Raw genomic sequence first — 23,589 nt, 5'->3', positions numbered from 1 at the left:
GTACTTATATTTAACAGAAATTCTTTAGTTTAAGATTCAATCCACGAGTAGAGAGGACTCTTGGGTACTTTAACCAAGTGCAGGTATACTTTTTCCCAGGTGAACAATAGAATCTGCTAAGACATATACTAGTACTTTGTGTGTGGCTATTATTTTTAAGTAGAGAAGTATCTGACTTTTGAGAAACAAATTTCAGTCTAACTGTACTTCCTAGGTTATTACGGCAATTAATAGTATTTAGTATGTAGGTATAGACTATGGACAGTGACTTTAAACCTACCGCGCTTTAGAACTATTCTGAATTATTCCACCATTGACCTGCTCATCAATTAATTTTAAAGATGATGTGTTTTCATAACAATCAGGCATAAAACATAAAAACAATCGTTTCACAGGTCAAAAGTCCCCACAGTCCACTTAATCTGTTAACTAGTAAAGGCGCCCTTGAATATCTCAAGAACAATAGTTTTGGGTAGATTTCACAACCAATGGGTCTGAGAAAAGAAAGCATCTTCCTATATTTTTGCTTCTGCTGCTGCATAATCTCTTCTTATTCACAATCAGACACTCTGAAACAAGGTCATCAACTCAAGGATGGTGAGTACTTGGTTTCAGCAGGCAAAGTATTCACATTAGGATTCTTCAACCCACAAGAAGAGAGGGTAATCGGATACTTTAATCCAGAAAATACACAAAACTGCTACATCGGCATCTGGTACACTTATTATGATAAATATAAGAGACCAGTATGGATTGCAAACCGAAACAATCCCATTTCTAGGAATTTTGGAGCACTTGCAATCAACAGCAACGGTGAATTCAAGATATTAGATAGAGGTTTGACACACATGTTGTTGAAGGCCAATCAAGGAGCTTCCAGAAGAGTGGCAGTGCTTACAGATACCGGCAACTTTGTGTTACAAGAGCTGAATTCAGATGGCTCGGTAAGAGACAAAAAACTGTGGCAGAGCTTTGATTATCCAACTGACACACTTCTTCTTGGTATGAAACTGGGATATAACTTCAAAACTGGGAAAAATTGGGCATTGACCTCATGGGTAAGTGATAAGTTTCCTGCAGCAGGGCCTTTCACACTCGGTATAGACCCCAACGGAACCAGCCAGTTGATCTTGTGGATAAGAGAGGATATTCAATGGAGGAGTGGCATTTGGAACAATGGGAAATTCCCAAATCTCAAAGACTACCTTTTTAGGTTCGATTATGTCTCAAATGATGAAGAAAAATACTTCACCTTATCTGCTGCAGAGAACGCCTGGGATATCGATTTCCCAATGTATCATATAGATAAGGAAGGTGCAATACTTCATTATGACACCTCGACATCAGACAGATTGGAGTACAGCCAGTACTCGAGATCAGGATCAAATATACACAATTCTCTGACCACTGTTGTTGACTGCAGAAAGGCCAAGAGCTACGAATTCTATCCTGGATGCGTAAAGCAGCAGCTTCCAGAATGCCGGAATAAAAGCTGGTTTGACAGTACCCAGGGATATGTGTTATCTGAAGGCACCAAGTATGAAAAAAGAAACCAAATTTTTGGTGTGGCTGATTGTGAGGTTAGGTGCTTGAGCAACTGTTCCTGTGTTGCTTACGCTTTCATCTACCCCAATCGTACTGGATGTGAGCTCTGGACTAACAATACTCAGTTGCTAGAAAATGGACAGGCATACTCTTCTCGCAGGGAGTTTTACATTCAAAGAAAACATTACAGAGGTAAAACTAACATTCTCTCAATCACTTTTTAAACTTTCAGCATTAAGAAAGTAGGAAGGAGATGAAATTCTCCTGCAATATTTTCTAGTCTCTTCAACTGTACATGTTTTTCTGAAGGAAAACGTCTTTTAGATGCTACAAAAGTGTAGCTTAATTAGATTTGGTTTTGTTACAGAAGAAAAGAGGTCGCTTTTGTGGTTGTGGCTTATAATAGCAACAGCTACCTTTCTGCTGCTCCTAGCATTATCATGGATAGGATATCGCAAGCAAAGGGCAGTGCTCAAAATAGCACGATTTTTTAGTCTGTTAGGTTATGTTGTACGACGAAACCTCACAGCATATCTTCAACATTTATATGATCGCCTTCACAGAAGTCTCGAAACAGCTGGTAGTTTCTGAATCACAAACAACCCACTAAAATCTTACAGAACTATGTGCTCTACTGATGCAGCTTTGTTTTATTTCCATGCTACACAGGAGTAAGTCAAATAGAGGAGAAGATGTCACTTACAGAGGTAGGTTCCAGTGTTGGACACTCCAAAAGATTTCGAAGGAAAAGAAAGCTCACCATTGGCAAGAACCATGGAATTCACGTGTTCAGCTTCGAAAACATAGTTCAAGCAACTGATAACTTTTCACCTTCAAATAGGCTTGGACAAGGAGGATATGGGGTAGTATACAAGGTAATTAAAAGTTCTGAATGCTCCGTTTATATTTTTCTTTTCAAGTTGAAGCAGTGAAACATTTGCACTAAATATATCAGGGTACATTAGCAGATAACCAAGAGATAGCGATAAAGAGACTGTCAACAACTTCAAAGCAGGGCAGATTGGAGTTCATGAATGAGGTTAAGCTTGTTGCCAAATTACAACATAACAATCTTGTTAAGCTCATAGGATGCTGCATTGAGCAAGGAGAGAAGATATTGGTATATGAATACATGGAGAACAAGAGCTTGGATTATTTCCTATTTGGTTAGTGATTTAAACAATAATAACTACAGATTTCCAGTACTTTGTAATTGATTCATCACATTTGTATCTTGGTTCATGACAGATTCAGACAGAAAATTGCTTCTTGACTGGAAGATGCGTTTCAACATAATCGAGGGGGTAGCTCAAGGACTCCTCTACCTTCACAAATATTCACGACTGAAGATTATTCATCGAGACTTAAAAACAGGAAATATATTACTTGATCAGGAGATGAATCCAAAAATTTCAGATTTCGGTATGGCTAGACTCTTTCAGCAGAATGAATCAGGAGCAAATACCAGCAGATTAGTTGGGACACTGTAAGTTAAATGAATACACCAATGCATGAATTTTCATCTCTTTGAGGAGAATAAGAACCATGAAAGTTTTTTTATTTTCTTCTCTTGGTGCAGTGGTTATATGTCACCAGAATATGCAATGGATGGATATGTTTCAGTCAAGTCTGATGTTTTTAGCTTTGGGATATTAGTGTTAGAGATAATCAGCAGCAAGAAGAACAATGACTCTTACTGCTCAGACCGCCCACTCAACCTTATTGGTTATGCAAGTTCCCGACTAATCATGTGAAACTCAAGCAATTATACAGACTCAACAGATTTACTTACGTATTTTTATTTGTGTTCTTCAGGCATGGGAGCTGTGGACAGATAATAGAGGTTCCGAGCTGATTGACCAAACCTCAATTTTGGACAATCACAACCAAGAAGAAGCCATGAAATGCATTAATGTTGGTCTCTTATGCGTGCAAGAGAACCCTGCTGACAGACCCACCATGTCGACTGTTGTAACTATGATCGCCAATGAGGCTTATCAACTCCCTAAACCTAACAATCCGGCATTTTTCATAGGTAAGGGTTTATCACAGGCAGAGCATCCCCAACATGATCTAGAGCAGGGTTCCTTGAACAGTGCATCAATTTCGGAGATAGGAGTTCGATAAACCTATGCCATTCAACTTCTACTTTGTTGATTGTTCAAAATGCTTTAATCTAGATTGACCAGCTATTTGTTAATAATTGCAAGGAACCTCTATCGACTTGAAAATTATGTAATAGTCAGATTAGTCACAATATTGCCATACTCTAAAATTTACCCCTCTGTTCTTGTTTAGGATTTTGCAACCTATTCAAAATAATCCCATAATATACGCACGCGCAGGGGCATAATTATGTGAGATTTTGTTTAATTCGTCTCATAACTAAAGATAGTAGTAAATGGTTAAAGATGAGCATTGAAAAACATACATAATCAAAACAGTTTATCAAAAGGAAACAAAGAGAACAGTTGTTATAATAGAGAGAAACAACTTACACGCTCACATGCTCCACTGGTCATAAAAAGAAACATTTCTCACAAGGACATAGAATTGTTTATAAACTTTACTAGTCTCCCAATAATAAAATCTTTATAAATCCAGCAAACCAGATTAAAAAACTAGAAGCAAAACACACTAAGCAACAATGTTCTTAAAATGGACTCAGCATAATCTTCAGACTAAAGAGCTACTAAAAGCACAATTAATGTCTCGAAAACTGCCTCACGTGTCTATTTTTACAGAGTTCCAATAGCCATAAGGGAAACATTTTTTATACTAGTGAAAAGTTCATGCAATACTAAGTATTTGCCTAGAGACACATCAGAGGCGTACTCGTTAAATTGCTGCTGGCAGGGCAGAGAAACTGGTCTGACCCAAGTGCTCGACTGTTAGATAAGAATTAAAAAGAGAAACTCCATCAAATTGGGTTAAGTGAGGACATATAAAAGCTCAAATATCAATGAAAATGGATCAATTCACATTTTGTTGAGCTCATTAGGAATTTTCTAAATCCATGGCATACCTAGTACTACCGGGGTGAAATGGACCTTGACCGTGACTTGGAGGGGGATCTTGATTTGGATCTAGACTTTGGCCTGCATGTTGGTGAAAATTTGAGCAATAATGCTTAACAAGATTTAGGAAAAGGGTGAGTCAAATCCTTGCATAATCAAGTGTACTCTGTATTACCTGGTTGATTTCACAGGAGATGCAGACCTTGATCTAGATGGTGATCTTGACACTGACCTTTCCAGTGATTTGCTGCAGAGAAATTCAAAAGCAAAATAAACAACCACAGGCAACCCAAGTCCCAGGGAAAGAAGGAAAATGTCATATATCCCGTCAGGGCTATGAATAAGAAGTGGGAGGTAGATAAAGTTAACAATACTAATAATAATAATATACTTCGTATTTTTTGTCAAAAAATAAAATAAAATAATATACTTTGTACTTTGCAAAATCAAACAGCACATAGTATTGCCATATATTCTCATCTTAATACCACTTTGTGCATAAAATTACAAAGCCTAGCCTTGAATACATAACAAAAACCCAAGAAAGAGTTGAAATTTTTTAATTCAAAGAAAAGGCTACCTTCTATTCTTTTTCGGGCTTCTACTCCTGCTGCGGCTCCTACTTGGGCTTCTGTCATACCTCTTCACCTGCAATGACACACAGCCATGTCTTAATACCAAGAATAAATAAATTTTTTTTAAAAAAAAAACACTTACATCCCTCCCATGGAACATTGCTATTGTTGTCAAAAAAATATTACTAGACTTTACAAGCTATAGGAAACTTAAGTGTGAAACAATCCAGATCCTTGATTATTATATCCAAAGCACAAGCGATAGTTTTACAAAAAAAACAGGAAAGACGGCCATACTATTTTAATAGAGGAGCCTCAATGCCTCAGAAATTAAGAAGGCTGTTGTCGACATACAAGTAGAGTACATAATTGGACAAATACAAAAAAACAGCAAGATGCAGAAATAGATATGTAAGGAAACCAAGAGATCAAAAGTTCAGTGTCATCCAGTTTCCGGATCTAGGAGAAAGTCACTCACCCGGATATAAGATTTTGCCCAAGGGTTTTTGAATTCAGTGTCATCCAGTTTCCGGATCTAATAAAAAAACCATCATTAACAGCGTCAAAGCTACGTATGGAAAAGCAGTATATGAAAGAATTCTAGACCCAGGATCCAATCAATCCACTATAAAACTTACAGCATATTTCATGTCTTCAGAATTGGTATAGTCAACCAAGCCAAAGGTTCCTGTAAAAAACTAACAATTGAGGAGACAGGAGGAAGCATAGCTTAAAAGAAATAAACAAGTAACAATCCAATAGTAGCACACGCATAATCTAGACAGATTCGAAAAGCCAGATTCATCAATTTCCTTCGTTACAATATCCTACGACATCAGAAATTTCCAAGATTCAATGACTGGCAAAGCATTTCAATTCAACTAGATTTCTGCTTCAGCAAATCAAAAGACCTCAGAGGGTTCGAACGGAGATCTTAATACACTCTCGTGTGCATACAGCTCTATGTACAGAAATATTCCATTCTTTTAATACCAAGTCAATTTACAGTCCTCACTAATAGAAAGGGCATCATATCATCACATTAAGAAACAAAGTATAAATCAATTATCTGCTATTAAAATTTATGTGTTACAAAGGATCTGCAGAACAAAGCAAGCAAAGTAGCATTTCCTTTTAAACCTCGGTGCCTAAGACCCGCAAACAAGGATATCATACATAACATATCACTTTGTCCTTTTCTTAGCATAAACAGCAGCAATAATTCAGGAAATACCTTCACTGTCACGTGAAACTTCAGCAAAGCAAACGTCACCAGCTTTTCGCATGTGATCCTATGATTGAACCAAATGTTAAGATGGAAACTTAGCTTGTGAGAAGTTTAATTTGACATAGCTTATTAGTATGACAAAGTCAGAAAAAAAAAAACCTTTAAATCCTGCCATGATGCAGATGATGGAAGCCCACGGACAATGACTGCATGTCAAGTGCAGATTTTCAATTACTTTTATTCAAAAAGGAAGACTTTATAAACAAGATTTCCCAAGGTAATTCTGAGATAAAGCGTAACACTTAGATTGACCCTGTTATGTTTGTGAATCCTGGCGTGACCCTGTGGCCAATATATTTATCAAATTGACCTTAATGATGATGGAACGGTGATATATTTTAGAATTAAAATTCAAAGAGAAAAAAAAAAAACCCCAAAACCCACTTTCTCTCCTCTCCTTTTCCCAGCTCTCTCTCTCTCCTCTTCCTCCACTCTGCCTTCCTCTCTCCCTAGCTCTCTCACACCAAAAAAAACACCAGCAGTAGTTTCCCCAAAACAATCCCACAAATTTTGACTCACCTACACACACATATCAAGTAGCAAATACGAAGAATTAAGACACTCCATAAAATTGCGTCCAAACTAATACTTTCAAATAGATAAAACAATACTTGACACCTTAACATCCATTATTTATCAAGGAGTCCAGAATTAAAAGGGAACTGATGTAAAAAAGTTACATTATGTAAAGCAGAATCTTTATCAGACATTAAAAACCTAAATTGCTAGGTTTAAGAAATTAAAGAGTAAAATTTTCCAGGATATCTAAAGGCTTGAAAGAGTTGAAGAAGGCATATTCTTTGCTAAAAGCAAGGGAACGAAGAAGACATGTAGAAAAGGGAAGAGGAGATGAAACGGATGGAAGGGGAGGAGAGAAAGTGAGTAAAGATGAGAGTAGCTTTTGGGGCTTTTTTTTGTTTTTTTTTTTTTTTTTTTTGTTTCTTTTGGAATTCTTTATTGGCAAAGGCATTACCCATCTTTCATCACAAGTCATTTTGATATCATATTTTTTGCAAAAGGACAGAATCTATATGAGTATTATACTAATATGTATACAGTTAACCTCAGGATAATCATGAAAAATATATGGTACAAACAGACCTCGATATTCAGTATGACGCGATGCACCATAGCGCCCTCCAGCACGGCGTTCACTAGCAGAGGATGATCCTGATCCTCGCCCACCATGTGCGAGTTCAACCTATATATGTCCAGACATGTAAGAAATTGCATGTGTAACTTAAAACATGAAAGTAGGCGATCATATTATTACCCTTAGGCGACAGCCATCGAAGTTGTAGCCATCACGTCCCCTAATCGCATCATCAGCATCTCGGGAACTCTCAAACTATCAATTCAAAGCATAGAGCTCAAGGTTACAAGGACCAAGCATTAACGTAACCAGTTAGATTTTTATTTTTAATTATAAAAAAAAAGGATCAGAGGGATCACCTCCACAAAGCAGAAACAAGGAGGTCGAGGTGGAACTTTTAATTCAACATCCAAAATACGACCATACTGCACCAAAGAAAACAAACAACTGTGATGCAAGCAGATATTTATTTGTTGCACTTCACTGACTGACATAGACCACTGCCCTTGAGGCCTTGGCTGAAGTCAACATGCATGTACAGGATGAGGATACAGTGCAAATTTGTTAGAATAGAAACTGCAGAAATTGATGAAACGGATAAAGCAACATGATCAACAAAAACAGTCAGCAGAAATCTACTCTGCAAACTTCAAAGCTGGACCCAATCAACAACAAAGGACTAAAAAAAAACTTCATACATGTATGAATAAGCAAGGCTAGCTATAGGATATAAACTTATAAATTACACATGACCTTGCAGTGAGCATAGAGAACATAGGGATATGATGCATGGGGCAAATGGAAATAAATTGTTCAGCTCCACATAGGGGACACAGGAAAAGAAGTTCAAATCCAAACCTTGTAGAACAGATCTTCAATCTCATGTTCTTTGATATCGGAAGGTAAGTTACCAACATAGATGGTGCGAGAGAAACGGCTACTCATTTGTATTGCTTCGTCACTCTACTCACAAATTCTCTGCAAACACAAATGAGGATATGTGAATCAAAAAAAGTTAAGTATAAGATTCACAAAACACGGTTAATCTAAGGATCCCTTGATTTCATTTTCATGCAATTAATTTCACAATAGTTGAAGCAAGTCAAGGCTAAAACCATGAAGCAAACCAAGAGAGCAATCCTTGAGGTGAGCGATGCTCCATAAGCTCCATTGCTCATATGCTCCAAGAGGCTCCAAAGCTAATATATATTTGATATTTATTTGATCGCCAATGCTATCTCAAGTTTTTGCAGATGCATAGTTCTCCAAAGAAAAGGTCTCCCTTATTTTATAAAAAAAATCCATTACTCCACCCAGTTCTCCCACTCCCCCTCTACATCCCTATGAATTCCAAAGCTCATATTTGTCCATGCGCTGGTCATCTACCATAAAGAAAGCATATAAGTCATGAGATGGAAAGCTTAGCACATTTCTAAGCATTTGCCTTACTGAGATTCTTTTTTCCAGCCATATCATGAAAAACCCCAGGAAATAAACAACAGAATGAGTCTTCAAAAGTAGTTGTTAACTAAAATAAGGTCTGGGCTCCAGAATAAAACATGATGCAAGAGCATTACAAATCTTTAATTCTGAAGCTTCACATGTAAAAACGAAAGAAGAGTGTTCAGATTTACAGGAGCATTGGACAGGTTTTACAATGACAAAGATCTACTGCATACTTCCTAACAATAACATCTTATCACCTTTTGTAAAAAGCAGACATAAGTCAAAAGCAGATGAAGACGCAAGTTAAAGCGACACTATCAAACAATTGAAGCCACAAAAAAAAAAGGATGCTGGTTGAAAAGGGGTCTGTTAACCAACTAAAGGTACCAAAATACTTTGTTATCATCACATAAGATTCTAATATTCATCAAAAAGCATGGAATCAATGAGTATTGTGCTACCAACCAGTACCTTTGAAGTTAATTAGTAATTTACTGCTCAAGACTTATCCTCCATTAGTATATCCCTAAAATAAGAGCGCGGGCAGTGGGGGGGGGGGGGGGGGGGGGAGGGTGTAAAAGAAACTTATAAGAATTTTCACATTAACATCAAAATGAATGTCATAAAACTAAGTGATCTATTTAAGCATACTCTTTCCTGTATCCACACCTGAACACCCCTATGCCCCTTAATTAAAAATTTGTGTGATTTTGAAGGAAGATAAACGGAGATTATTTTAATTTTTTTTTTTAATCACAAACTCTTAAATTTGCGACTACATAGAAGAACAGCTCATGACAAGGAGAGGAACACCCAATGCAGCGAAAGGGTCCCTAAGAAAGAAAAAAAAAATCTGCTGGGTCACAAGAGACATGAAAGTCCGTGCAACTGGAGAGGCATAAGAAGCAAAAACATGGAACATTGGTAAGAAGCAACTATATGGACTGGTGATGTGCTCAACAATTACTCTTCGAATGGCACTCCATTTCATAAAGCACTTTGCCCATATAATTCAAGTCCAAGCAATGGAATGTAAACTTATCCCTTTATTCATAAATCAAACACATAGTCGCGTATACTATTTTGCAATGCCCACAGAAGGGTCACCTTTCTAAAGTAATATTGGACTACAATCAGTCTCCTACAATACCTTCACTATAGGTTGTGACGACAAGAGAATGAGAATAACACAGCACAATGTCAAATCATAGCAAAATAGACCCTTAATTTATAAGTTATAGGAATGATATAAGTGCATTACACCTAATCCTGAGCCATTGAAATATGAAAGCAAATCAATCAAAGCAAAATCAATATAGCTGGAAATGCAGAAGGATATCTAAGCTCATCATTGCTAATAAAAATGCAAACAATAGCCTCTTGACTCTCATAGTATGCTAAAACCTAAAAACTCTTTCTTCCACAACTTCTCCCCCAACAATGCCGGAGTGGCGCCCCGCAACTTAAAAAGGCGGCAATTCGACAACGGCCCGGGTCTCAGGCACAACTGGGGTGGTTTAGGGCAGCTTAAACTCCACCCCTCCCCCAAAATAATTTCACAAACTAAAACCCTAATGCTTAATTTACATATCCAAAATCCAATATAATTAACTACCCAAAAAGCAAATATAGTACATCAGATTATAAGAAGCAGAAATATGTAAAAAAGTTACAATCTTGCAAGTTCTACACAACTTGAGAGCTAAATCTGAAGCAAAATATACTCAACTAACTCTAAACAAAACGAAATTGAGAAAATAAAGGGTACGAAAATGAAGGAAATACCAGAAAAGGGGAAAGCGGAGGTTGAATAAGGGAAGACAAAACCCTAAGTTTGAGCGTCGGAGTCAAAGGTTGACTGATTTCAGCAGCAGAAGTGATAGCGGAGGATGGTTGACATAGGAGAGAAACTCAGCAGTACAGTAGTGTGGGATTCTTAAATCTTTTGAACTTGCTTGCTATTACTTCATTACTTGTAGTCCGTACCAAACTTGAGGGCTCAGACTTCGCTATTGCTCCGCATGGACCGTAATTGTCAATTTTTGATGACTTTAATCATACCGTCAACACTCCATAGGGCTTTTTTTAGATAGAGCGTCTTCTTCTTACCGTTAAAAGGAAAAAATCTTAACCCTTTAATTCTTATGAGATAAAGCGTAGCATTTAGATTTTGAGATAAAACGTAACAGTTAGATTGACTCTATTGAATCAGAACTTAACACAGGTCAACTTGATATGAGTTAGGGGGCGTTTGGTTCACAGAGTGGTATGGGGTTGGAATCAGGAATGGAGTTAAGGTGGTATCGGGTTGGAACTTGATACTTAATACCATGTGTTTGGTTTAATTCTGGAATGGAATATCTCACTTTTTTCTCCTTTTATTTGATACCTAAGGGAATGGAATGAGCCAAACCCACCTCCCCCCCAAGGTTTCTAAACCCCATACCTCATGGGTTTGAGGTATGGGTTTGAAATTCATATTTTTGACAACCAAACATATGGTATGGGTTTTAGTCATTCTAAATCCATACCTCATACCTATATTTCGTGAACCAAACGCCCCCTTAGTGGATTAGTTGAAGAAGGTAGAAGAATCTTAGGAATAATACTAGGTTAAACCCCGTGCAAATGCACGGTTGTTGAATAATTATGATAATAATATAATTATATAAAAATTAATGAATCGATTCATCAGGTATTAAAGTGCATGAAATATAATAAAACAATTAAAACATGTGAGAGAAAATATTTATAGTTATAATGTGCAAGTTAATATTTTAGGAAGTTTATTTTAGAATATATATATATATATATATATATATATATATATATATATATATATATATATATATATAAGTCATAATCTAAATGCAATTTTTATTTTTATATAATAACGATTTTTTTAGAAAGTAATTTTGGCGGGAGTTTTTACAATAATATGTTGCCAAGTGTTCCTTCACATTCGCTTTTAGTAGTATGTAATTGATTGATTGATTCCTTCATAAGAGTGATGTTCAAAATTTTGGTATATAATAAATTTTAAGTCAATATTTCTTAAATACACTTTTTTTATTATTATTAATAATACTATCTACTCCGTATATGAGTACTATATCAACAAGGAATTTGACCACTTCTATTTAGTGAGCTACCATAAACCACTGACTTCCGTTTGGTATAGCTGTAGTTTATTGATTTTTTAGTTTTTAAATCATATGATATATGTCACATAATAAAGCAAAACTTAGTCAAACATATTAAAATCATGATGATATAGAAATTAACAACAGAAAAGTAAAAATAACGTTTTCTGTGTTGTCTAGTTTTTGATTTCTAAAACATAGTTTTTTTTTTTTTTAGAAAATTGAAAATAGAAAGCTGTACCAAACAAACTTTTATTTAATTTTTGTATTTATTTTATTTATTTTTTTGAAAGAAAACAAACTTTTAATTAGTGGTTAAAATATTTGTTTTTTTTTTTTAAGGCTAAATTAAAAATATTTAAAATTAATTAAAAAAAATCAATATTCGTAGCAGTAGTCAAATAAAAAGTGAAGATACAACCTAAACTCTCTGACACAAAATTGCCTCCCACAGGTTTCGAACTAGGGTTTCACTTCACTCTTAACCAAACTCTGCTACTCTTATTCCTTTTGCCGGAATTTGATCCCTCCAATTTTCTCTTCGCCGGCAATATTCAAATGTCGCCGGCGACGCCTTTTCAAGTCGCCTCCCTTATTAACCCGCCGTCGTTTCCAAACTCCGTCGTCTGGTCCGACGATAACTTAATTGCCGTCGCTACTGGCGACATTGTCACTATTCTGGTATGCTTTTTTAAAAATTTTATTTTTAGTGAAATTCTTGAAAATAAAAAAGTTGAATTTGATGAAATTTGGTTTTGCCGTCGCTACTGGCGACATTGTCACTATTCTGATATGCTTTTTTTTAAAATTTTATTTTTGGTGAAATTTTTGAAAATAAAAAAAGTTGAATTTGATGAAATTTGGTTGAATTTAAATTTGGTTGAACTTATTTTTCAGAATCCGGAACATCCTCAAAGTCCTCGAGGTGTGATCACTCTTACTCCTGGGAAACCTTTTCCAATTGGTGTTATTGATAAAGCAGGTAATCACATTTTCAATTATACTCAATTGCTAATTGTGTAAAACAATCATATGTTTGATTTTATTTATGCTTGTAGAATTAATTATTAATATATAAATTTGATGTTTGTGCTGAAATTGCATTAAAGATGATGAACTATATAACTTTTGGCTTTGCTCTGCTTGATTTGTTGAGCTCGAAAACTCCACTATAGCCCAAGTAACTAGCTGAGGTTGAATTATATTATGTATATAGCTTATGTTTTTCTAGTACTTTGAGACCATGTCATAATTGAAAGTTAAAATTTTGATTGATGTAAGATTATGAGTTGGTTATGTTGGTTCATGAAGCCGACCCCACTTATGGGATTAAGGCGTTCAATCAGAAGAAGATATAAGAGTCAAAGTTAATATATGAATAGTGTACAAATTCAAGTGATGCATTTAAGATAAACGGAGTGTCTGATGGTTTGTGTTTTTTGTGGGACTGTGATTTTGAAAAACAATGCAATGCCTTTATCACTCGGTATCATGCTACAAAAAGTTGTGATAAAATTTTGCAGATTTGCTCTCTGGTTGCTTATTACCCACTTGTTTATCACGAGATCGTCAGCCTTGTGTTCGATCACTTTCATGGTCACCTGTTGGATTCACTCGTCACAATGGGTATGAAACTATTTCATTTTAATTGTCTTGTAATGGGTTATGTTTGTATCAGTATCCTTAGTGTTGATAATGTATGGCTTTTTCTATTTTTATTTTTTATTTTTTATTTTTTATTTTAAACTTGGGTTATTGGATGTCATATGTGTTTGTTGGCAATTGTTTTTATCACGTTCCAGATGCTTGCTTGCCGTTTGCTCTGCTGAAGGGCTTGTGAAGGTGTACCGCCAACCGTATTGTGAGTTCCAAGCTGATTGGATAGAGGTATGCTAGTAGTCAATTTGAAAGGGCTGTCCTTGATAAGTTATATAGCTGCAAAAGAGTGACTTTCTTTATTTAAAAAAAAGAATAGATAGAAAGAGATGGGAAAAAAAAAAAAAAAAAAAAAAAGTCTACCATTTGAGTTCCAAAACTTTATCAGCTGGGTAATTGGGTTAGTAAAATTCATAGAGACAGAACAGCAAGAAGGTCTACTATTCATGGCATTGGGCCAAACCAGCACGAAGCGTGAATTCTCAATTCTGTCACTCCCAAGCACATGTGAAGGCATGGCAACATGGCCCAATGTTCCTGGGAAATGGCATGTCATTACCAAGATAACTTATATCAAATAAAAAATTTCCATTCATTTTTTTTTTTTTTTTATATATATAAATTATAATTAAATAAAATCACAGTCCAGGCTACTAGGGTCTTACATGATTTTAGTCCTGTCAAGTGTCAACCTTGTATTTGAAACTTGCAACAAGGTGATCAACATATTCATAATTCATCCTCATTGCTAAATGAGATGTAGTTGGAGGAAATGGATAGTCTGTGACAGCCCTAAGAGGTCTCCAGATCCTTTCTTTGAATACTTATTGTTCAGGACTCTTAAGATAAGTTGTTTCATGGCATTGTTTCCCAGGTAATGGACATCTCAGACATGATGCATGCATATTTTGCTAAGATCAATTATGGGGAGCCCGAAGCTCCCTCATCGGCCATGTTTGATGTGAGTTAGTTTTGCTTTTGTTTAATCAGATTTCCTTCTGTTTTTTGGTAAAACAGTTTCATTTATAATCTTTCCAATGTGTACTTTTTCATCATGCTGACTAGGATTCAGCTGGTCGAACAAGAGTTGAAAATACTACTGCTGCTCATCAAACAAATTTCAGTTTAAGAAGCCACCATAAAAGAAAAAGGGAGTATGTGCCTTTTTCTCTCTGTCTGGTGTAGTGTTGTTCCTTGGCTTTACTTTTCCTCTTCATTTCTGTTCCTAGACTACTTTCATGCATGACCAGTTAAAATGTGAAATTTTCTTTGTGGGGTTTAAGTTGTTTAATAATTTACTTTTTGGGACAAATTTCTTCCACATGTGTATTGTCTTTATGATCTTTATTGATTGGATCCTTTACTGAAGCAAGGACTGCAATCATCTAGGAAAGATTGATGTTACAAATGCTGACTCTCTTTGTGACAGTCATGCAGTGAAATCTGTGGCAGAGTCGGTCATTTTTCGAAGTTCAGATTTGGAAGAGAATTCCTCGGTGGAGGTGCACAGCATTTTCATTTGTGATTTTCCTTGCATTATATTATCTTCTTACCAATTGAAACCGCTTACATGCAGATTTTGAATGTATAGGTCTTCAAAATGGATGGTGAACAGAATGTCTGGGTTGTTGGCACGTTGCAGCGTTTAGAAGGTCCAATGGCCCTTGTCCAGTTTCATGAAACTAATACAAGTGGTATTTTTTTTTTCTTTTAATATTTTGTACTTAAAACAGTTAAATGTACTATTTATTTATTTAAGCTGAATGATTTTTATATGTTCTCTTAGAATCTCAATGCTGTATTGCTTTACCTTAGGAGAACCAGAGTGGCTCAGGATGGATAATGAAAGCAATCTTCGCACCAACCAACCCAATGATCCGGGCATACCTACAACTAATGGGAACTGCGGTTTCCCTGAAGTCCGTCCTTTGATTAATGTGGGTCGTCTTTCTGAACAAATATTATTGGCCGAGCATAGTCAAGGTGAAATTTTAAAAGCTGGGCAACCAGTTGAAGCCTGGAGTAGAGATAGGTAATATTAGATGGTGTCCTCTAGAATTATGTCTCTGGTAATGTATACATGTGCTTTTTGCTTTATTTGTTCAACAATAAACAAAATTCCATTCAGAACCCTTGTTATGAGTTCAAATATTCTGGGAGCTTTCTAAACACTGACTGGATGTAAGTGACCATGACCTTGTTAGTGAAGCTATATTTGCCTAGTTGCCTAATGTATTTTTTATGATGTAAATTGATTGGTGAGTAAAAACCATGATTTAATAGTATTATTGGAACTAGGTAATCTGTATTTACTTCCAACTTAATTTTACACGTGTAAGAAGAATGTTTACTACCAGAAACTAACTATGATAACACTATGTTAAAAAACTTCTATAATAGTCATGAACAATTCAGTTTAATTCCTCTATAAAGTAATTCAACATATATATTTCATTTATCCAGTATTTGTCTTTGATTTTGCTGTGTAAACTATAATTTTGATAAGAGCTTTCAATGTTGTCCCGAGTCACATATACCTCATCTGAAGCAACTCACTTTTGTCAGTAAAACAAATTGCTTATGTTTATTAATATTGCAGGTGGGTTGGAGGAGTTTTTGTGGATTTCTCTAATAAAGGCTTACTGGTCAAATTTAGTGGTAAGTTCATGATTTGTACTCTTCAGGTCAATTTTAATGACTTACTGGCATTTAATGTTGTATTGGTCATATATCTACTTCTGCTATAACTAGTGAAAGTGTTTATTGTAATACGCTCAGAAGACTAAGTGAGGTATTAACTACTCCGTATTAAGCAGTGACTATATGAGATGATGGACTATTGAAAGTTGTCTAGACTCAAGGGAAAGAATATTTATGGTGAATGTGTGAATCAATGTATCTTAGTAGTGTTATATCCTGAAGGAGGTGTAAAATTACAGCTCATATAAATATTCAGGAGATGTTAATATTATAGTGGATTAGTGGATTGGACAAGGTTATTACTTTTTATATTCTATGAGATATGTGCATAAGATAGTGTTAAGGAGATGCTGTGGAGGAGGGTGGAATGGACCGCTTTATCTTTGAAAAATTAGACTATGAATTAATCCAACTCCGCTCTTATGTTTTCATAAATGACTTTTTAAGTTTTTTCTACACTTGATCAGGAGATGCTGAGGATGTGGCATTAAATCCTAGTGACGTTAGGTTAGCACCCATGTGGATTGCAGAAGAAAAATCATGGAAGGTTACTGTTGTCCAATTACATGTGCAGGATTCATCAGAGGTATTGTATTCCTTCTATCAGTCTCATATTTTCTTTGATTTTAGATGTTAGCATGGAGTCATTATAGTTATATTAGCTTCCATCTTTAGGTGTTTGTTTTGCAGTTAATGATGAACTTGAATATTTTGGCAGGTGGTGCTAAAGGGAAGTGGCTATGGGAAAGTAAACACCTCTTCTGAAAATGTTTCTGTAGCCAAAGATGGAATGACTTCCTCTAAAAGGACTCCAATTGATCATTCTAATTATCGTTTGACTGCTCATCAATATGCTTCACGCTCTTCAATGCTGGCGTCGCTTGTTGTTGCATGGTCTCCGCAGCTGCATTTGTCTGCAACGGATCCCAAGAATATTTGTGATTGCTCCTGTTTATTTGCTGTTGGAACTAAGTCTGGAGGTATTTCAATCTGGAGGATTCATAGATCAGCATACTACTCTGTTGAGCATAGTTATAGTAATGATCCGATAAACATGGATTTTATGGGAGTCATTCAGGCTCATGATGCATGGGTCACTGCCTTGAGCTGGGGCTTTCTTGTCTCTGATTCAAATTCGCAGGTTCTACTGGCTTCTGGTTGTTGTGATGGCAGGTAGGTTCTGTTTGCGCCATGATTAAGCTACTTGTATATGAGTACATGTAATTAGCAATTTGAATGGCTTTTCAGTGTAAGGATCTGGAGTGCACGTGTCTGTGATATCATAAAGTTGTCCGAAACTGGCCAGTCTCCCTTCTCTCTAATTAATGAGGTACATTTCACTAATTCCACATTTGATGATCACAAATGTAGCTGTATCTTGAGCGTTACGTTGACTAGATTCTTCTCTTTTAATAGGTTACCTCTGGTGATAATGTATTAGTGTCAGTAATTTCTCTGTATGTTCCAGTTCAATCTCCAAGGAAGATTCTGTTAGCTGTCGGAAAAGGATCGGGGTCATTAGAAGTATGGACATGTAATACAAAGGCCAAGAAAACAATTAAAGTTGGATCATGTGGTGCTCATGTCCAAGCTGTAAGTTTATTCCTTAGATTGAATTCACCATTAAGAAATGAAAGAATTTTACTCATGCTTTACAACTTTCAGGTCACAGGTTTAGCTTGGGCTTTTGATGGACACTGTTTATATAGTTGCAGCCAGGTAATGGCTTAATAAAATGCTTATGAATTCATGATTAATTTTTTCTACTCAGGAAGCCTTTTTTAACTCTCTTTTCTTGATTTCATCAAGTTATCCTAATCGTGTTAAGAAGCATATATGCTGTTCTATACTTGTGATGAAATTTGTCGTTGAGTGATTGCCTATGAGGTTATGTGAATTGTGGAAAGAAGAAAAAACTTGTCTGCTCCTAGGCTTCATATGTTTGTTGGATTGCATGGTCTGTATCTATGTTACTCGGACTCTTTCATTTACCTCACGTGTCCGTGTCGACACGACACTTGTCGGATACCGACACCGACACTTGGACACTTCATTTTTAACTAAAATCACAATTTTTTTTCAAGAAAATGAGCGAGTCCGATGCTTGGACACCCGTGTCTAATTTGACACTTCTTCCGAGTCCAAGTAACATAGGTCTGTATTGTTTGGCTGGTCACTGGTAACTGATATCAAGGTCCATTCTAGAGGACGTGAAGTACCAATATTTCCCATTCATTTGTCATATGCTTGTGGCCGTTGGGGAAGGGGGGGTGGTTGTCATTTTGCACGTTCCGTTTTTAGTGTGTTGACCAAACAATATACGATGAAATTATTTCATTAAATTTCATGCTTTTTGTGAAGTTTTAACTTCCACGGATTTATTACTTATAAGGGATGTTGTTTAACTTGTTGGTCCAAACAACACATCGATGCAAGATGCTACTGAAAGGTAGGAGAACTTAATTCAGAAAATTGTTTGTTGCTTTTAATGTAGGATAATTCGATGCATGGATGGGTGTATCATAAGGGCTCTCTGTCTAAAGTATCTGTTCCACCAAACAATCTTGGAATCAGAAGCTCCTCTGATGTATGGATTTTCAATCTTGATTTATAGACATCAGTATTGAACTTAAATGAGATTTTAAAAACATTTATTCTGTTTTGGGCAGCATCCTTCTGTTTCAGACTCGTGCTATGGGGTGGCAATTTCCCCTGGAAATTTAGCTCTTGCTGTGGTATGAAGATTTCTCTCCCTGTTATTTTACGGCTATATTGTTACACATACATACACAAGTTCACCCTACAAACTACTGATGTTCAATTTCTTAAAATGCTTGTTTGTTGCTCACCTTGCAGTTTAGTTATTAATTTACTATATTCGTTGCTTAAACCATTGGCATTCACTTATGCAGAGAAAGTTTTGTCTATAGCTGGATGAGAAGTTCTGATTCACTTTCATCCCTTTTTTTTAGAATTTTAGCTTAGGCCTTTAGACTATTCAGTCAATCAAGCTACTTCAGGCTAAACCTTTCCGTCAGTCAAGCTAGTTTAAGATGCTCCACTCCATTTTTTGGAGATATGTTGATCCCCCAGGATGCAAATTTTTTATTTTCTTTTCCTTTCCTTCTGTATGTGTAATAGATTAACCCAAGGAAGGGCAATATTGGACCAGATATTATCAATCACTTGCAGTCTTGCATAACTATTTACTTTTACAATTGAAAAATCACTTGTATCTGCTATGCCAACAAAATTTTACAAAGCTTTACCCCGCTTCAATTCTACTTCCTGTCTTGACTATATCTTATTAATAGAGTAGCTGTAAGGCACCTTTTTTTTTTTGGTACAGTTAGCATATCTGAAAGATGTGATACATTAATACATATGATTGTAGACTACAATTACTGTGGCTTGTCCTTGTATAATGTGTACATGGTTTAGTAAATTACCATGTACCAGAAAAGGTACATATATAAAGATTAACATTACTTTGTACCTCTCTTCAGGCACGCAGGTTTGATGCTGGACAGTTAGATCATATGTACCAGAAAAGGTACTCCTGATACCTGTTTCAATTTTTCTTTGAGTAACTTGTGATTTATTATGATTGCTCTCTATTCCACTCTCAAAGTCGTGGCAGTGGCTACCACTCGTTGACAGTCCTTACCTGGCATTACAGTAAAGAGGTAGTGAAGTACCTACCCAACACATGTGTGATAGATTCAGGCCAAGCACAACCAGATAACAGAGAAAAGCAATAGAACAGTGAAATAGAGAAGAAAGATTGAGGCTATAATTAATAAAACAACGGTTTACACAATCGATAGTTTTAGGTGTTTAGCCTATCAATCTCTATAGTGACTTGAGGTCACAACTCTCTCTCAAGGATTCACTCCCAAATCCTGCCTCCCTTTTACTTTCTCCCCTCTCTCTATTTATACTTAAACTAAGGACTTTTAACCTAATAAAGTAATAATACTAGACTACCTATATTGCCCCTCCTTAGGTTAATCTATTACATTATGAACATATTATCTCCTTTGTATGATTGCTGCAAATTATTGTATGATGCCACTAGCTTTGTGAAGAACATTATCCTGCAAGATACATAGATTTGCAGGTGATATGTTGAATAGGTACCTTTTTACCATCTTTATTGCTCTTACTTTCCTAGTTTGAGCTTTTTGACATCTTCCTTTAACTTGACCCAACCGTCCATTTTGCCCCTAGGCTTCTTGGGGAAACTCATCCAATCTAGGTATCATGTCGTTGTAAATTCTTATTTAGTACTAAACCCATCTAACTCATCTGGTTTAATGTCCGCATATAACTAGTTTCTAGTAAATTCATTCAAGTGTAATCTTCTGATTCCATGTACTCTTGTGGTAATGTTCTGTATCTGACACCGCTGAAAATAATATAAAGATATAGAAATTAGTTGCTTTGCACTGCAAAGGTAGATATTTCCATGTGTTGGGAACACTTGTGGAATAAAAACCCAAAACTGTAAATGAATGCATGAAAATTTTGTAAAAGTCAAGAAGAGGCTCTGACTACTAGAAATTGTGTTTGGAAGCTGTCTTGTGACTAAATCTGGTGCTGATTATTTGAAAAGCTTGCATTAATGTATGTGTAGTGTGTGAGTGTATTAGAAGTATATGTCGAGTACTCGAGCATGTGGACAGTAATATTTGTCTTGCTTTTGATATGCAGGACCCAGAGGGCTGGGGTTGAATTCTTCTGGATTGGAGGGCAACAGGTCGATATTCCGTCAACTGCAAATTTAGAGCTTGATGTTGAAGGTATCCCTGGTTTTTCCAAAGAAGAGCTAGGATATTGGGGATCCAAGCTGCTGTGGTCTCTAAAGCAGTATGAGTGTCATACAAAACATCTGGTTGTTTGGGATATTGTAGCTGCTTTGTCGGCTTTCAAGCCGTTTGCAACTAGATTTATTAAGCAGATAGTTCTGAGGTGGCTGGAGTTAATATTCGAGGATTATCTGGATCCTTCTATCAACGATACCTTGTTAGAAGTGCCTGAATATATGTTGAACATCAGTTCTCGGCAGTTGCACCTGCTCAACATTTTATGTAGATGTGTTATACCATTAATTGATTTTGAGGCTGTCAAAGTTTGTGCCAAACCAGCTAACTTAGCTGATATATATGGGGAAAAGAAACTGTGGATGGACATAATGATAAGTAGTGAGAAAGAACTCAGAGAGAGGCTCGTGGGTTTGAGTTTATCTACTGTTTATGCGCGTATATCTGATCAGACCTTGAAAGCAGAGACTGAATTGTGGAATCCTGTTGGAATTACTCAAATGGTGAAGTGGGTCACGCAAAATCAAGATCGTGTGAGTCAACAATTAAGATCGTGTGAGTCAACAATTAAGTCACGGATATGAACCTTCAATCTGATATAGCCGCTTAATATCTAGTAACTTCCATGTACCCAAAAAAAAGTACTTGTAACTTTTAGTTGGAGTTTTCTTGCATTAATTTATGTAGTACTTTAAGAGGCGTTTTGTTGCAGTGTTTGTCCCACACTCTCAAGTTATATTCTACGGAGTAAAGTTTTGGTTGAGTGCAATTGGTGGGGAAAAATTGGTGAGACATATAGTAATTTTTGTGAGAGTAAAATTGTTACAGGAGGAGTATAAAAATATGCATGCAAGGATTGCTAGCTCGTGAAAACGCTTATGAACATGAATTGCATGTCTTATGAGTTATGAATGTTTATGTTGTTTATTCTTAGTGTGGTGATTATGAAAGAAAACAAGTCTAGGGATGAGGTTGTACTGAGATGTCTCTTGTTATTTTTTTTGACTTTTAGTACAACCTCATCTCAGTACTAAGATGTCTGTTGTTAAATTATGTGTATATTCATTGTTATTATCACTATTTATAATTGGCTATTATGCTGTTATCTTCTAGGTGCATCCAAAGTATAATATGAGCTATTCAAAAAATATGAACACAAAATTAATTTTTTTTTTAAGAAAAATTAATTTAATATAACCATGTGGAAAACGTGAGAGTAAATTATTACTTCAAAATCAGAGTTAATATACATCCATCATAATATTTAACTACTCCAATTATTTATGATGTGACTAAATTAAAAATATAATATATCTTCTCGGAAATCCACGTGCCTTAAAAAAGCCAAACAAAAGTCTATCGCCCTTTTGTTTGTGTATGAATCAATAAGACAACATACTGTAGGCAGCTATCAATAGTTTAATTATTAAGAGTACTGTTAAAAGTAGTAACCTTGCGTCTTATATAATGAATGATTAGCGTAAAGATACTCATAAACTGCGTGATTAGCGTAATTGACAACCAATTTTATTAATTATTAAGAGTACTCCTTTTTTTTTTAATAGATTAAGAGTACTCCTTAATATCTAATTCACCTTAATTTCATTAATAAAAATTAATGGAAAAAAACATTGGTATATATATTAGAGGCATGATCTGATCTTGGAAATGTACTCCATATGATGTAAATTGTCTTTGTTTTATTATGGTGCTCTATTAATATGATGGCCAGTGTTGAAAATAAATAGTACTCCATAGTTATAAGTGTCCACAATTACTTGAGGTTTGTTCAATTTACTTGACTTTAATTTTTAAAAACTTATTTTATCTCGATTTACAGAAATTATTTTGCTTAGTTAAGATGACTGGTCCTCAAATAGTGAATTTTTGCCCATGTCAATGCTGGTCATCAAATATTTAATTCATATCTCTCTCTCTCTTATCTCATTTATGGCCAATTCTCATATCCACTATGCTCATATACTCTCATTGATTACCCACTACTTAACCTGGTCATAATTATTTTCTTGATTATACTTGTACTAAATAACTACAAAAATATATAAAAATAAATATTATCAGCCAATTATAACAGGACAAGTGGCGGACTCTAAGGGTCTGTTCTCATTGACTGAACTCAGCTGAAGTGAACTGAACTGAAATGAATATTTTATAAGAGAAGGAAATTAGGGCTGAACTGAACTGAACTGAAATGAATATTTTATAAGAGAAGGGAATTAGGAGCTGAACTGAACTGAATTTCAACATAAGAGAACAGACTCTAATTCTTTGCTCACCTTTTA

The 23,589-nt window shown here is 35.6% G+C and overlaps 3 protein-coding genes across 6 annotated transcripts; 2 read left to right on the top strand and 1 right to left on the bottom strand.

Annotated features, from left to right (window-relative positions):
• The first annotated feature begins 4 nt into the window (after nucleotides 1-4).
• LOC145630196 (G-type lectin S-receptor-like serine/threonine-protein kinase At1g67520) lies at nucleotides 5-3,886 on the top strand. 2 transcript variants are annotated; one of them, XM_081682446.1, is made up of 7 exons: nucleotides 5-1,737; nucleotides 1,913-2,125; nucleotides 2,215-2,420; nucleotides 2,501-2,711; nucleotides 2,794-3,031; nucleotides 3,125-3,275; nucleotides 3,361-3,886. In XM_081682446.1, exons 1-7 carry the CDS (start codon nucleotides 489-491, stop codon nucleotides 3,670-3,672), a joined length of 2,580 nt encoding a protein of 859 aa, XP_081538572.1. In that variant the 5' UTR covers nucleotides 5-488; the 3' UTR covers nucleotides 3,673-3,886. The 2 variants fall into 2 exon arrangements, with proteins under 2 accessions (XP_081538572.1, XP_081538573.1); XM_081682447.1 differs by having other exon boundaries at nucleotides 3,125-3,270; nucleotides 3,361-3,527.
• Nucleotides 3,887-4,025: 139 nt separating this feature from the next.
• On the bottom strand, nucleotides 4,026-10,995 carry LOC145631666 (serine/arginine-rich splicing factor SR34A-like). 3 transcript variants are annotated; one of them, XM_081683806.1, is made up of 14 exons: nucleotides 10,750-10,995; nucleotides 8,634-8,900; nucleotides 8,377-8,496; nucleotides 7,878-7,943; nucleotides 7,699-7,773; nucleotides 7,527-7,626; nucleotides 6,525-6,571; nucleotides 6,372-6,429; nucleotides 5,776-5,825; nucleotides 5,616-5,672; nucleotides 5,143-5,210; nucleotides 4,738-4,809; nucleotides 4,571-4,643; nucleotides 4,026-4,433 (listed from the first exon to the last, which is right to left on the bottom strand). In XM_081683806.1, the coding sequence occupies exons 3-13, from the start codon at nucleotides 8,461-8,463 to the stop codon at nucleotides 4,577-4,579; spliced, it is 747 nt and encodes a 248-aa protein (XP_081539932.1). In that variant the 5' UTR covers nucleotides 8,464-8,496; nucleotides 8,634-8,900; nucleotides 10,750-10,995; the 3' UTR covers nucleotides 4,026-4,433; nucleotides 4,571-4,576. The 3 variants fall into 3 exon arrangements, with proteins under 3 accessions (XP_081539932.1, XP_081539934.1, XP_081539933.1); XM_081683808.1 differs by having other exon boundaries at nucleotides 8,646-8,900; XM_081683807.1 differs by lacking the exon at nucleotides 8,634-8,900 and having other exon boundaries at nucleotides 10,750-10,994.
• Nucleotides 10,996-12,569: 1,574 nt separating this feature from the next.
• LOC145630195 (uncharacterized) lies at nucleotides 12,570-21,988 on the top strand. Its single transcript, XM_081682445.1, has 19 exons — nucleotides 12,570-12,788; nucleotides 13,005-13,089; nucleotides 13,631-13,733; nucleotides 13,910-13,994; nucleotides 14,638-14,724; nucleotides 14,829-14,917; nucleotides 15,193-15,265; nucleotides 15,355-15,457; nucleotides 15,579-15,795; nucleotides 16,363-16,421; nucleotides 16,931-17,049; nucleotides 17,182-17,636; nucleotides 17,712-17,793; nucleotides 17,880-18,056; nucleotides 18,129-18,182; nucleotides 18,958-19,050; nucleotides 19,133-19,198; nucleotides 19,970-20,016; nucleotides 21,177-21,988. Exons 1-19 carry the CDS (start codon nucleotides 12,666-12,668, stop codon nucleotides 21,868-21,870), a joined length of 2,811 nt encoding a protein of 936 aa, XP_081538571.1. The 5' UTR covers nucleotides 12,570-12,665; the 3' UTR covers nucleotides 21,871-21,988.
• Nucleotides 21,989-23,589: the final 1,601 nt, after the last annotated feature.

The sequence above is a fragment of the Chenopodium album genome, chromosome 5 (genome assembly GCF_948465745.1).
Source record: "Chenopodium album chromosome 5, dcCheAlbu1.1, whole genome shotgun sequence".
Classification (NCBI taxonomy): Eukaryota; Viridiplantae; Streptophyta; class Magnoliopsida; order Caryophyllales; family Amaranthaceae; genus Chenopodium; species Chenopodium album.
Note: the sequence above shows the minus strand (reverse complement) of the source record. Positions and strands in the feature narration are given on the sequence as shown.

Bases quoted from the DNA above. Each gene is read 5' to 3' on its own strand.
- LOC145630196 (XM_081682446.1), top strand. From the start codon at position 489: ATGGGTCTGAGAAAAGAAAGCATCTTCCTATATTTTTGCTTCTGCTGC. The intron at 2,712-2,793 runs GTTAGTGATTTA...GGTTCATGACAG, and splicing joins CTTGGATTATTTCCTATTTG to ATTCAGACAGAAAATTGCTT. The intron at 3,032-3,124 runs GTAAGTTAAATG...CTCTTGGTGCAG, and splicing joins AGCAGATTAGTTGGGACACT to TGGTTATATGTCACCAGAAT.
- LOC145631666 (XM_081683806.1), bottom strand. From the start codon at position 8,463: ATGAGTAGCCGTTTCTCTCGCACCATCTATGTTGGTAACTTACCTTCC. The intron at 7,944-8,376 runs GTTTGGATTTGA...TCTTTGGTGCAG, and splicing joins TTGAAGATCTGTTCTACAAG to TATGGTCGTATTTTGGATGT. The intron at 4,810-5,142 runs GTAGCCTTTTCT...ATTTCTCTGCAG, and splicing joins AGCCCGAAAAAGAATAGAAG to CAAATCACTGGAAAGGTCAG.
- LOC145630195 (XM_081682445.1), top strand. From the start codon at position 12,666: ATGTCGCCGGCGACGCCTTTTCAAGTCGCCTCCCTTATTAACCCGCCG. The intron at 13,090-13,630 runs GTAATCACATTT...AAAATTTTGCAG, and splicing joins TGGTGTTATTGATAAAGCAG to ATTTGCTCTCTGGTTGCTTA. The intron at 18,183-18,957 runs GTAATGGCTTAA...CTTTTAATGTAG, and splicing joins GTTTATATAGTTGCAGCCAG to GATAATTCGATGCATGGATG.